Source organism: Tursiops truncatus, assembly GCF_011762595.2.
Source record: "Tursiops truncatus isolate mTurTru1 chromosome Y unlocalized genomic scaffold, mTurTru1.mat.Y SUPER_Y_unloc_2, whole genome shotgun sequence".
NCBI classification, from domain to species: domain Eukaryota; kingdom Metazoa; phylum Chordata; class Mammalia; order Artiodactyla; family Delphinidae; genus Tursiops; species Tursiops truncatus.
In genome coordinates, this window is record NW_022983137.1 from 292054 (window position 1) to 306377 (window position 14324).

The following is a 14324-nucleotide window of genomic DNA, read 5'->3' on the forward strand; positions in this document are numbered from 1 at the left end:
AAAAGTCTGACATGCTGATCTGTTTCACCTTCTCAGAATAATCATGTGCATGGACAGCCGTATACAGGGCCAGCAGCACATCACTTGAACAACCATCAGAAAACTAGCCAACGACCACAAGAAAATTATGAAGGCAATGAAGAAGTATCCTCATCTCAAATGAAGGATCAGTGAAATTCCCATAATTAACTGGTTCCTTTAAGACCAGGCACTTAGGCCTTACAGTCCAAACTTCTATATTTGGCTAGTATTTACAACTAGAGAAATTGTTCAGCATGGAGTGGAGAGTTGATTCATTGTCTCATCTGCAGAAATTTGCTGTCAGTTTGTGAGCCACCTGCAGGAGAAAGTGTATAATGTTTTGTAATAAATGGCTGATAGCAATATGTAAATGGCAGAGGTGTATATAATATATTAATGTTTGACTGTTAATTCTTAGGCAAGAAAATTTTTTTGATGAATGTCAGAGTTCTACAAAAAAATAATTTTTTCTGTTTGCTGCATTTGGCAACCAGTATGTTCAGCTTTGTGGCAATTGGATCAAATCCTTTACCAGAATAAAGAAGAAAAAAGGTAACATTGAAAGAGGCCATTCATGTCAATCACACCAGTAGCTTTTTGTTAACTCTTGTTACTGGAGCCATGTTAGGCTTTGAATTACATGGAAGATATCTGAAAATTGATGATGTAATAACACTGTTTCTGCATATTTTTCATTACCTTTTTATTCTGGTAATACATTAATCACTTTAGAGCTTTAGTAATGCTATAACATTTAGCTTGGCTTCACACTAAGTTTGTGTAGCCAGTGAGGACACATTTACCTCAATGACAGCAGTTTCCTCAAAGTGACAGCTGTATTGCCCAGAGCTTTTATTTCTTATACCAAGAATAAATAAAACAAGGGGAGATGTGACAAACAAGCAGTTTTTGGTTACATATATTTTCTTCATATTTAATGTTTGACAGTTCAGTCTCTTTGGTGGTATACAGAATGTGAAAATATTGATAATAAGAATTTTAAGATTTTAAAATAAATATGTAAAATTTTGCCATACCAGAATGTGGGGAGCGTAAGAGAAGACTGTATTTGGCGCATTTGTTTTGTTTTTTGGTATAGTTTATTAGGTGAACCTTCTAAAATTTTGCTTCAACTGCAGCCTGATGAAGTGGACATCATCAGGGTTCCACAGTAGTTTGAAATACCATTGTACCAAGATGTCTGGATGATTTTCTTGTCAATCACTATTTTACTTGAGAGCAAGATTATCCCAGTTTCTTTTCCATTCCAAAATTCTTATTGTTGTGAGTTTAATTAAATAATAAATTTCAAGTTAATATAATTCTGAAGTACTATTTTAGAATAAAAATTTGTTTCAGCATTCCAGGAAACTTGTGAGTAAATACTATATTTAAAAAAGAATTGGTGGGCTTCCCTGGTGGCACAGTGGTTGAGAGACCGCCTGCCGATGCAGGGGACTCGGGTTCGTGCCTCCGGTCCGGGAGGATCCCACATGCCGCGGAGCGGCTGGGCCCGTGAGCCATGGCCGCTGAGCCTGTGCATGCCGAGCCTGTGCTCCACAGCGGGACAGGCCACAATGGTGAGAGGCCCGCATACCGCAAAAAAAAAAGAATTGGTAACTTTTGAATGTGCATAATATTTTGGAACCTATCTAAAAACCAAATATCCCTGCAAGCAAATACAGCCCATCCGATACTACTTAAATATTTTGCTGTTTTGTTTTATAGAAATTATTTTGCTGAATTCACACAAATAGAATTTGATTTAAGAAGACTTTTGTCCTGTGTTGTGTTTTTGTTTGTTGTTCCTCTTTTTGTTTTCTTTTTACAGACTACAATAAAATTAATTTTTTGTATAGCATGCCTTGACATGCACTGAATTTAGCATTTCAGACACGTTGAGTTTTTATTTTTAAAATGGTTTGCTTTTTGCCCTTTACCATACAGGAATTACAGAAAAGAAAAACAAGTATTGTTAATTTTTAAATTTCCTAAAGTAAGTAGTCTTGTGCTTTGGGCATATTTCTGTGGTCAGTCTTTGTTATTTACAGTAGTTATGTTAGAAAGAGTTGCCATGAGCACTGAGTTAACAAATACTGATGTACGGGAAGTACTGGGTTAGGACCCTGCAAGCCTCTGGTTGTACTTTTGAACCCATCAATACATAATCTTCTTTTATGTGTGTTTCTGTTCAAAGATACTTTATTTAATATATATTTTTGATATTGAACTCAAGGGCAGCAGAACTATAAGATTCACATCTGAATGATGCTTATTGAAAACATAAGTTCTCAAAGTGACACGGACCTCTTGTGTTTAAGAACACTACACAGCACTTAAAACACTTGGGGTCTATTTTAAATAGCAAAATCATAACCAAAAATCAGAAAAAAAGAAGAGAATGTGCCACTCAATACCCCGAAAATGACGCCTTTTTTATAGTATGGCAGGGGAAATATAAAGGCAAATCGTGACCCGCCTTTATCTGGGAACATTAATATCAGATGCATAAACATTTTTGCTGCTCTGTGATGACTGAATAGCCACAGGACTATTGATTTTTTTTTTTAATTTATTTATTTTATTTATTTATTTTTGGCTGCTATGGGTCTTCGCTGTAGCAGAAAGCCTACGCACAGATGTGCGTAGGCTTTCTCTAGTTGTGGCGAGCGGGGACTACTCTTCGTTGAGGTGCATGGGCTTCTCATTGCTGTGGCTTCTCTTGTTTTGGAGCATGGGCTCTAGGCGCGCAGGCTTCAGTAGTTGTCGTTGTCAGGCTCTAGAGTGCAGGCTCAGTAGTTGTGGTGCATGGACTTAGCTGCTCTGCAGCATGTGGGATCTTCCGGACCAGGGCTCAAACCCGTGTCCCCTACAGTGGCAGGTGGATTCCCAACCACTGTGCTACCAGGGAAGCCCAGGAGTATTGATTTTGAGGTTATAAATAAATTTTATTGAGTAGGCAAATTATAAATTTGAAATATAGAATCTACAAATAAGGAAAGTTGAGTGTATTTGTAAGAATTAACAAAACAAGTTTGATGGTACTTTAATTGAATTGATAGGAAATTTTTTTTACAAGAGGCCTCTAGCTGGAATTGTACAAAGAAGAAATAATGTGATTAAAAGAGAAGGTACTTATTTCCACTACTCCATATAGGTACTATTATATATATATAATCAATGTATTCTAGGTTTTCTGTAACCTTAGGAAATTTAAGATAGCCAGAGAGATCCTACTTTTAACTTTTTAATTATAATACATCTGCCTTTTATCAGGTAAGTTTGTCGGTTACTTGCTCCAACTGCCAAGGGCTCGGGTAGCCAGTGCTGCTTCAGGGAATTTTGAAGGGAAGATCCTCAGGACACATGGTCCCGGCAGCTGCTAGGGACTTGCCCCAATATCGCCTGACCAGGACCAGCTAGCCACAGGCAGCGAGGCTCCTGGCTGGCTAAGCCAAATTTGTTACAGGCCAATAAATCAGGAGACAAGGTGTTGAGCCAAAGAATGCGACTTTATTTGGAAAGCCGGCAGACCAAGAACATGGAGAACTAGGGTCCCTGAAACACCATATTGGGATCTGGATGCCAGTTTCTTCTATAGCAGAGAGAGGGAGAGGAGGTGAGGAAGTAAAGTAAAAAAGCCATTTGTCGGGCTTCCCTGGTGGCGCAGTGGTTGAGAGTCTGCCTGCCGATGCAGGGGACGTGGGTTCGTGCCCCAGTCCGGGAAGATCCCACATGCTGCGGAGCGGCTGGGCCCGTGAGCCATGGCCGCTGGGCCTGCCTGTCGGAGTCTGTGTGGAGCCTGTGCTCCGCAACAGGAGAGGCCCCAATAGTGAGACGCCCGCAAAATAAGAGGGAATGTGTTAATTTCTTCTTTTCTGCAGCCATTCACAGGTGAGCAGGGTCAGAGTGTCTCTCTGTGAGCTGAACAAAGGCACTTTAATATTCAGGCAGAGGGATAGAGATCCCTAAGGCAGGATGCTTACAGCTATAGACAATGATTATAACAAAAGCAAACGAAAAGTAAAAGAAACAGATCCAACATGGAGTCAGAATTGACTCTTCCCTGTTACAGTAGCTGCTGTGTTTTTGTACATCAGGACATCAGTAATGAATTAAATACATATGGAACATTACAGTTAGGATCACCGTGAGAGTTTCTCAAAAGACAGTCCTAGGGAAATCAAAATTAGGATTGGAATTATACATAACTTCTGGAATTCCTAACATGTTCATGATATAGAATAAAACATGCCTCCATGTGGAAGTTTATTATAAACGAATTCTTTCAGACTTGCTCATTTGATGCTTAAAATTGGGGCATGATCTCTAATCATCCTCAAATTAACCTGTTCATTATGAGACCATTTTAGTCATTGACATTGTAGAAGCATATTTTTTATATAAATTTATTTTTATTTATTTTTACTGTGTTGGATCTTCGTTGCTGCGCACAGGCTTTCTCTAGTTATGGCAAGAGGGGCTACTCTTCGTTGTGGTGCGCGGGCTTCTCATTGCGGTGGCTTCTCTTGTTGCAGAGCACGGGCTCTAGGCACACAGGCTTCAGTTGTTGCAGTACGCAGGCTCAGTAGTTGTGGCTTGTGGGCTCTGGTGCAGCCTCAGTAGTTGTGGCGCACGGGATTAATTGCTCCGCGGTATGTGGGATCTTCCCAGACGAGGGCTCGAACCCATGTCCTCGGCGTCGGCAGGCGGATTCTTAACCACTGTGCCAATAGGGAAGTCCTAGAATGGTATTTAAGAGACAAGAGGAAAATTCAATCCATTACTAGTTACTATGGGTAACTAGTGTTTGGTGTCCCTGTGATCTTCTTTCTGAGAAGCTTGTAGAATGGGCCTCATGATTGTCAGCGTACAAGGAAGAGAAAAGTATTTGTCCACTGGATTCCATTGTGAATTGGGCAAGTATCAACCCTGGGTTATTAACTCCCTGGCATTTTCTTTTCGCATCAAACTGTGTCAGAATGCCAGAGAGGATTCTTCTAGCCCCCATTTAAAAGACCCATAGCCAGATTTAAAGATGTATAGTGCTCCCCTAATGATATGGTATTAGCAGGTAGTATCTTTGGGAGGTGATTAGGTGATGAGAGTAGAGCCCTCTTGAATGGGAGAAGAAATGTAAGAAGAAATGTGAAAGAATCAGGTCCCTCTCCACTATGTGGGCACAGGATGGCAAGAAGGCATCCATCTGTAAATCAAGAATATGGCCTTCACCAATGCAGACCATGCTGGCACTGTGATCTCAAGAGTTCCAGCCTCAAAAACTGTGAGAAATAAATGTCTATTGTTAAGTAATGCATTCTGTGTCATAGTAGGTTGAACTAAGACAGCTGTTATCTGGCAGAGGGATCACCAGAATATATATTCTGCTAGTTTAGCTTCAGTGTGATGATCCATAGACAGTGTGCTATTTTAAAACATTTTTCCTGCTATGCAAGTTAGTGTAAGGTCCCAAAAGCCTTTCTCTGTAGCCCTTTAGCTATAGCACATGTGACTCCTTTCCACTGGAACTTCAAGATAAAGTGTGCTTGGTCTCAGTCATTTTATGTTGAGTGAAGAAAACATTCATTAGGTTGCTCTCAGGGAGAAGTAAACCTGTAATCACTGCACTGTTTTCTGAGAGTGAAAATTGAGAGCTAAACAAATTATGTACTTTGTGTGTATATGTACATGCAGGACTCAAGTGCTTAGGTTTGCAGAGGTGGGGAGGACCCTTGCCACAGACAGCATTATCTAAACGCAGAGGTCAACATGCAATTCTTAAGCAAATGACTCTCAAGAGGAACCTGAAAGAGAATGAAAGAAGCAGAAAGGGGAAACTAGAAAAAGCCAGCTGGGACATGGGTTCAGAAGGCTAGCCTCAGCTTGATCCAGGAGGAGCTTTGAAGTGTAAATTATACCTCACAAACTGTCTTGCCTTGCTTCAAGGGATAAGAACTTGAATACTCCTACATACTTAATCATTGCTTAGAGGATATAGGGGATCAGGGTTATATAGTTCCCAGAAACTTTCAGCTTAGTGAGTGTAATCACCAAGTGCAATCCTCTGTAGAAATTTACAGATGTGACTGATTAGCAGAGCCTTCAGCTTCTGTGTACAAGCACTGCAAACCAGTAAAAGCTATCCCAGGAGATCTAAGGGAGGCTTCACAAAGTATCCTTTCAGTCTCCCACCAGAGGTAAAGTATGAGTTAAATTTTCAATATACCACATAGAATTTGGGGGGTAAAATTAGGGACAGAATATCCAGGTCTCTGCAGAGTGTTTGTTTTGGCTGCGCTGGGTCTCAGTTGTGCCATGTGGGCTCTTCATTGAGGCATGCATGCAGGATCTAGTTCCCTGACCAGGGATCGAACCCTGGCCCCCTGCATTGGGAGCACGGAGTCCTAACCACAGGACCACCAGGAAATTTCCTGCAGAGTTCTTTAATGCCACGCTGAGAAATGCACATTTCACTGTTAGAGAAAGGGGTAAGTTGAGATGGATTCAGAGGAAGGTGCAAGAAAATAGAGGCTAGAAACATGTCATCAGATAAGGATCTTCTGGACTCAATTGCCAAGGATTGGGCTGTGTGTTAGGAGTATCTTAGGCGTGGGGATAAAAGTAAGTTTCTCATGGAATTGAGGCCCTCCCACAGGAGGCCCTCTTCTCAGCTCGCTCTTCATCTCCCAGCTTTCTGGTCTTCCCTCTCCCATGCCCTTCTTTTTACTCTCTTCCTCATATTCCAGTGTCACATTTTCTTTCCTCAATTTATCAGTAATCCAGTGTTTAAATTCTATCTATTGTGGACATGCAGTTCTGGGTACATCATTGATCCATCTCTTTTTCTCCAAAATAACCAACTCTCCTTTACCCCACAAGCGATACCCTGGAAACTTTTTTCTACTTTCTGTCTATGAATTTGACTACTCTACTCACCTCATATAAGTGGAATCCTACATTATTTGTCTTTTTGTGAAGGCCTTATTTCACTTACATAATGTCTTTAAGGTTCATCCATGCTGTAGCAAATTATAGGATTTCCTTTTCAGAGATGAAAAATATTCCATTGTATGAATATATCCCATTATGTGAACATATTACCCATTTATTTGTTGATGAATGGTTGAGTTGCCTTCCACCTTTTGGCTACTGTGAATAGTGCTGCTATGAACATGGGTGTGTAAATTACCTGAATTTCTGTTCAAGTCTCTGAAAAATCTCTTGAATATATACCCAGAACTGAAATTGCTAGATGGTATGGTAGTTGTAGTTTAAATTTTTTGCAGGACTCTATTCTCTTTTCTTTCTTTCTATTTTTAAATTTATTTCTTTATTTTTGGCTGCGTTGGGTCTTCGTTGCTGTGTGTGGGCTTTTTGCAGTTGTGTCAACCGGGCTCTACTCTTTGTTGTGGTGCGCGGGCTTCTCATTGCTGTGGCTTATCTTGTTGCGGAGCACGGGCACTAGGTACGCGGGCTTCTGTACTTGTGGCACGCAGACTTCTGTACTCGTGGCACGTAGAATCTGTGAGCCACAACTACTGAGCCCATGAGCCACAACTACTGAGCCCGTGCACCTAGAGCCCATGCTCCACAGCAAGAGAAGCCACTGCAATTAGAAGCCCGCGCACCACAACCAAGAGCAGCCCCTGCTTGCCGCAACTAGAGAAAGCCCGCACGCAGCAACAAAGACCCAACACAGCCATAAATAAATAAATAAATTTATTTTTTAAAAAAAACAAAAATACAGAAGGGCTGTGGGAGCACAGGGAAGGGAAAGCGTGTGTGAATGTTGAAGACTTCGTAGGAATTTGAGGGGCAAGAACATAGCATCTTTTGTGGAGGGGAACAAAGTATACAGGTAGGAAAATGCTGAGTGTTCCAAGAAAAACTGAACAGTCCAGAACAGGTGATGTGAAACAGCAACGATGGTAGTAGATGTACCAGTTGGCGACAAGGTGGACAAGAGGGATGGCAAATGATCAGAGTATAGAAAAAAATTTAATCAGAGAGCTCCTTTGGAGCCAGATCTTGAATTATCTTGAATGTTGTGGGAGATATCAAAGGTTTTCTAGTAGTAATGTGGTACAAATGAGACAGAAGGGAAGGGGGCAGGGCACAATGCTTAAAGACTGATAATAGCCTTTGAGGATACTACATAACTGGTTAGAACAGATCAGGCCCAAGATGGTGGAGGATTCGACTTCCAGGGGACCTTGAGCCTCATCATACACTCATTGTAATATATCAACATTTAAATGACACACCCACAGGCATCAGGATAGTTCTGAGGCCAACCATAAAAGGCCAAAAAGTAGGAGGTGGCCCAATTCCTGGAAATCCCTACCCCTTCCCCAAAATAGTTGGGATAATCCTCCCACTCCTTAGGCTATGAAATTACCCAGCCCATAAAAACTAATTTGGGGCCTCTCTCACCTTTTGAGATACTTTGCATTCTGCTTATGAAATGTGTTATCTCCCAGGATTTCTCACCTTCTCAGATGCTATAGACTCTACGTACAGAGTGTGTATCTCCCTAAATAAAGCTGCTTTTCCACATAGTTCTCAGGGCAGAGCCCTCTTGCCTGCCCGCTCGTATGTCTCACAACTGTCCTATGCTAACAAATCTGCTTCTTGCTTACCACTTTGCTTCTCTGAATTCCTTCTGTGATGAGACATAAAGGACCTAAGCTTCAGTAAATATTGACACCAGGTGAGTGATTCTAATTAAAAGACCTTGGTTTCAAGTCCCAATCTGACTTTTGGCTGGATTTGAGTCCCATCTGAGCTGTGTGGTTTCACAATGAGCTTTGTGTTAAGAAAAAACTCTGCCAGAAATGTAAAGAGTGAGATAAAGGAGGTAGATATGAGTCAGAAAGAGCAATAAGGAGGTTCTCAGGAAATCAAGAACACTGTTGAGTAATGATGGAACTATTTTAAGAATATACACAAAAGGAACTCATAAACATTTATACTGTTTTAAAACAGTATATGGGGGTGGGAGGGAAGCTGCTCATTATAAATGTCGAGTTTAAATAAAGGCCTGAGCTAAACAATGAGACAAGGAGACTAACTTGATATTCATATGATGATAAAGGAGGAAATTATTTGTGGCTAGTGGATATGAAATAAGCATAGTTTAAGAAAAAAACAGTACAAGGTTCTGAGGCTGGGTATTGGTGAAGATGAAGCTATCATCTGAGATAAGGACTAAAAGAGGAAGTAGCTTTGGAGAAAATGATAAATTTTGCTGGCACTGTTGAACTGAAAGTGTTTGAGCAACACTGGGCACAAGGCTAAATGATAAACTGTAAAAGTCCTGAAATTATTCTGCCTGTGCTTGAATTCCTCTGCTCAGCTGAAATCAAGCAGGACTGTATGTAACTCCTGGATACAAATCCTTTCCGTGTCTGTTTCTTGTTTGTAGAAAATAGGCCTCAATCAGCCTCCTAGACCTTTCCTGAGCTCCAGGGCATAGATTCAAACACTTCCTAATCAGGGAAAGGAGTAAATGCAAAAACAAAGGTACAGGATAGGGCAGCGCCCTGGCTTCTCCTCAAGGGACATATGTAACAATAGCTCTGAGTTCTTCTTCACCCAGATGGTGGATGGTAACTTCACACTGAGCACAATATTCCTGGAACATCACCCTGTTAACTTATACCACCAATCAGAAGAAAGTCACACACCCTGCAGCCCTCACCTCAAATTTTGCCTAAAACCATGAGGGAGTTTGGCATTTTTGAGCACAAGCTGCCTGTTCTCCTTTCTTGGTCCTGCAGGAAGACTTTCTCTGCTCCAAACTGCAGTGTTTCGGTTTATTTGGTCTCACTGTGCGCTGGGCACAGGAACTTTCTTCAGTAACAAAACCACCAATTTGCTCTGTGATGTAGAAAATGTTTTGGTAACTTTTCTGTCCATTTGTTTCCTTACCTGCAAAATGGGGAATCTTCTTTATAGTATCTTCTTTACAGATATATTATGAGAATGAGATGAGTGTATACATGTGAAACATTTAGAACAGTGCCTGGCAACACTTAATGCTGCTGCTATTTTTATATAAAGTTAACCACATTCAGCAAGCAGTTGAAAATTTACCTTCCCAGAAAAAATAAATATGACTTCCAAACACCTTCCCTTCTGGCTTTCCTTCTGGCTTCTGGAGGTGTCATCTATTCTGTGAGTTGTGCTATTCATGGACAGTCCATAATTGTATTTCCCTAATATATATTTCCTGGTTGTTTGTTCAGAACATTAGTATTGTCAGCATATGGGAAGAATTCACAGAAGATTCAGTCCTGCCTAAGTATACACTTCTGTATTTCTTAATAGAAAATGCTGTGCTGGATAATCTTAAGATGTCTAGAGACATTTTCAAAAACTTGAAAAAAATTTTAAAACCCTATAAATTCCTAATAACGAAGTAAAAAGTGTAAAGGAGTGAATTGTTTTTATAAAGTATAGAGTATCTGATTCTAAAATACAAGTGGGGACTTCCCTGGTGGTCCAGTGTTTAAGAATCTGCCTTCCAGTGCAGTGGATGCGGGTTCAATCCCTGGTCAGGGAACTAAGATCACAAATGCCACAGGGCAACTAAGCCCTTGCACCACAGCTGCTGAGCCTACAGGCCACAACTAGAGAGGCCAAGCACCACAACGAAAGATCCTGCTTGCTGCACCTAAGATCTGACACAACCAAATGAATAAATAAATATAAAGTAAGATAGGAGTGATACTCAGCCCTCATTTGTGAGGTTATAGCCTGTCTTCAAGTTCTACATCAGATGTCCCTGTTACCTATGATATAGCCTGGAATCCTGGAGGCTAGATGTGTAACCTCCCTTCACAGCACTCTGAAGATTTCCCATCTTCTTTATCAAGCCAAAACAGTTTCCTTGCCCCTTTCTCTCCAGTTTAGAGTGTTTCCCTGTTATTAATTTCTCTTAATAACAATTACTTATTTGCATAAACAAAGTCAAGAATTCACTGGGTCTCATGTTTTAAAATATTTTCAACAATACTAACAGTGGAGAAATTGCCCTGTGATATAATTTCAGTTTTGATTTTTCCATCTTTATGAAAAGTTAAGTGAATTCCATGCCAGGTCCTACTATTTGAGAATATAATTAGGTATAATTGCTTAAAATACTTCTAGTGTTATCGGTTTCAGATTTCACTCTCTGAGAATAAGGGTTTATAGCAATATTGCAGGTCAAGTATCTATAATCACTGCCCATTCTTATATTCTTCTAATTGTCTTATCAGGCATTTGTATGTAATTTGCTTTAATCGGAAGTCACTACACCTTCCCACAAAATACAAGAAGACAGCACCCAAAGGTCAGTTACACTTTAAAATGTAAAGTGAGTCTCAACAGGAATCTGTTTTTTGTTTGCATACCTATTACTATGCTTCTGTTTACTGGGGAGTTCCTTCCTTTTTTGATTGTAATTAACATACTTAAAAGAAGTATCAATCTGTAGGGCAACAGTGAATTTCATTAAAGACAGATTTCTTCTTCTTGGGATAACTTTTACTATGCCTTTTCTTATAGCTAATATTCTGCATGGTTTTTGGTTGCTTGAGTCGTTTGTGTACATTATTTGCATCATTATCAATCCTTATAATCTTTATAATAATTATTTGTTATCCCTATCTCTTTCATGTCCCAATATCACATCTATCTTAAGAGACTGGAATCACAGCGTAGTAAAAAAAAAAAAAAAATTGCAGAATTTTGAGTATAGACAGATGTTTTATCAGACTCCTTATTGTGACTGCATAAGACATGGTATACTCTTGTAATCAAAAATTCATTGGCTGCCACATCTGGGGAGTGCTAGGATTGTGATATGAAAAAAAAAAAAGAGTAAATGTGAGAGTTGTGAATTAAGTTTTTTGGGGGGCAAAATGACGACTATAGCCCAGGAGACAGCATCTCAGATAGCTCTGAGAAACTGCTCCAAGGAGGTAGGGGGGATGCTCAGTATATATGTGATTTTGGTGAAGGGGGAGTATATGCAATCAAGCACATATTTTTGCAGAAGTTTGCTGCTAGTCTCATGAGGGTTACTGCTAGTCACAAGGAGCAGAGGTCACCATGAAGGATTTTAGTGATTTTCTAGATATGAGGAGATACAAGAATTGGGCTCATAAAATCGTCTTCTGAAAATATCTAACTATCTGAAGGTCTGCTATCCTAGTTATTTTCTAGAGCACAGAGTGCCTCATTCCTGATGTCCACCCTGAACTCCTTTCAGGGGGTGTTGAAGGTCAGCAGCTACAATAGATTGTGATTTAATCCTTATATAGGCAGATGGCAAGTGCCAATTTTTATTTGACAGTGACAGGTTTCTTCCTTTGGTAGACTCTTCCAGGGGAAGAGGCAGTTACAGTAGAACATGGTAAAATGTTAGAGTGGAATATTGCTTAATGGTAAAGTCACTTGAGAGGCTATGAAAAGGTGGTTCATTTAGCTGTCTCAGGTGTATTCTCTTTTGCAAAGTGAATATATTTTAACACAAAGATTTCTCTTTTGCTTCTCATTTTGATACTACTAATACATTGATTAGCAAATCATCCTAATTGTTTGGAACTGAGTATGTCTATGAGTTAATTGAAAATGGAAAACTACTATTTTTCTTTTCTTTTTTTTGGCCGCGTTGGGTCTTAGTTGTGGCACTCGGGATCTTCATTGAGGCATGCAGGATCTTTCATTGTGGGCGTGGGCTCTTCACGGTGGCGCGGGCTTTTCTCTAGTTCTGGAGTGCGTGTTTTCTCTCTGTAGTTTGCGGCATTCAGGCTCTCTACTTCAGGCACGTTGGCTTAGTTGCCCTGCGGCATGTGGGATCTTTGTTCCTTGGCCAAGGATTGAACCCGCATCCCCTGCATTGGAAGGTAGATTCTTTACCCTGGACCACCAGGGAAGTCCTGAAAACCGCTATTTTTCAAATCACTTTTAGGTGCATCAGTGACAGTACCTGCACTCCAGGACTACTCAAAAGTAAATCAATCCCAGACCCAGTAGTCACTAAATTCTGTTATCGCTAATTTGAACATACAGATAGAAGAGCTGCCAGAACTCATGGTTTCTGACTCTCAGCTTCATACTTGCCCTGGTCTACATGAAACAAAAAACTAAAAGGATACAACTCATAAAGTGCTCCATAATATGAATTCATAAATCTCAGCGTTGGACAAGACCCTAAAGATCATCAAACCTAATGTTTCTCAAGAGAGGATTGTGCAAATTTGTGTGAGCAGTGACTGGCAAAGGGTACTGGTATTTTAGTAGGCATGGGGGCCAGGCATGTTAGCTGTCCTGCAATGCAATGAACAGTTCTTTTCACATGGTGAAAATCCTGTTGTCAGAACACTTCCTTACATATACAGTCACACCTTCATATCCTTGGGTTCTGCATCCTCTGATTCAATCACAGATCAAAAATATTTGGATAAAAAATTTTTTTTCCAGAAAGTTCCAAAAAGCAAAAGTTGAATCTGTTGCACACTAGCAACTATTTACATAGTATTTACATTGTATTAGGCATTATAAGTAACCTTTAAATAATTTAAAATGAGTATGTGGGTAGGTTATAGGATTGTAAACACAAAGTATTTTTGACTAGTCTCAACATATTGGGATTTGTTTTCAGGAATGCTACTATTATAATTAAAGGGTAAATTTCTATTGTTTTCACCATTTTGGAAAAGAATATCACCAATAGCAACACTGTTTATGTACCTGAGTTCTGAACACATTTTATTTGTTTTCATGGCAGAATTGGAGAAGTGCTTGACTATCCTTATTGTGGTAGTGAAACTGCACAACTCAGATGGGACTTGAACCCACGTACCAGGACTCAAACCCAACCTAAACCCAGATTGGGACTTGAACCCACAGCTGACTCAAAACCAGCCAGAACCTATTGTCTTTTATTTATTTATTAAATATTTATTTGGTTGCACTGGCCCTTAGTTGCAGCGAGGGCTCCTTAGTTGTGGCATGCAAACTCTTAGTTGTGGCATAACTGTGGGATCTAGTTCCCTGACCAGCGATAGAACCCAGGCCCCCTGCACTGGGAGCTTGGAATCCTATCCACTGTGCCATCAGGGAAGTCCCTACTGTCTTTTGGCTGCATTGGGTGTTAGTTGCTGCGCGCAGGCTTTCTCTAATTGTGGCAAGCGGGGGCTACTCTTTGTTGCGGTGCGGGGGCTTCTCATTGTGGTGGCTTCTCGTTGCAAAGCACGGGCTGTAGGCGTGCGGGCTTCTGTAGTTGTGGCACGCAGGCTCAGTAGTTGTGGTGC

General features: G+C 40.4%; 1 protein-coding gene across 4 annotated transcripts in view; it reads left to right on the forward strand.

The window, feature by feature from the left end:
• Window positions 1–2199, forward strand: part of LOC117310664 (ubiquitin carboxyl-terminal hydrolase 9X-like) — a 145557-nt gene extending 143358 nt beyond the window's left edge. For all 4 annotated transcript variants that reach the window (XM_033850373.2, XM_033850374.2, XM_033850371.2 and 1 more), the window contains exon 45: window positions 37–2199. In XM_033850373.2, the coding sequence (XP_033706264.1) occupies window positions 37–174 (138 nt within the window). In that variant the 3' untranslated portion in view covers window positions 175–2199. The remainder of the gene's footprint in view (window positions 1–36) is intronic.
• The last annotated feature ends 12125 nt before the right edge of the window (window positions 2200–14324 follow it).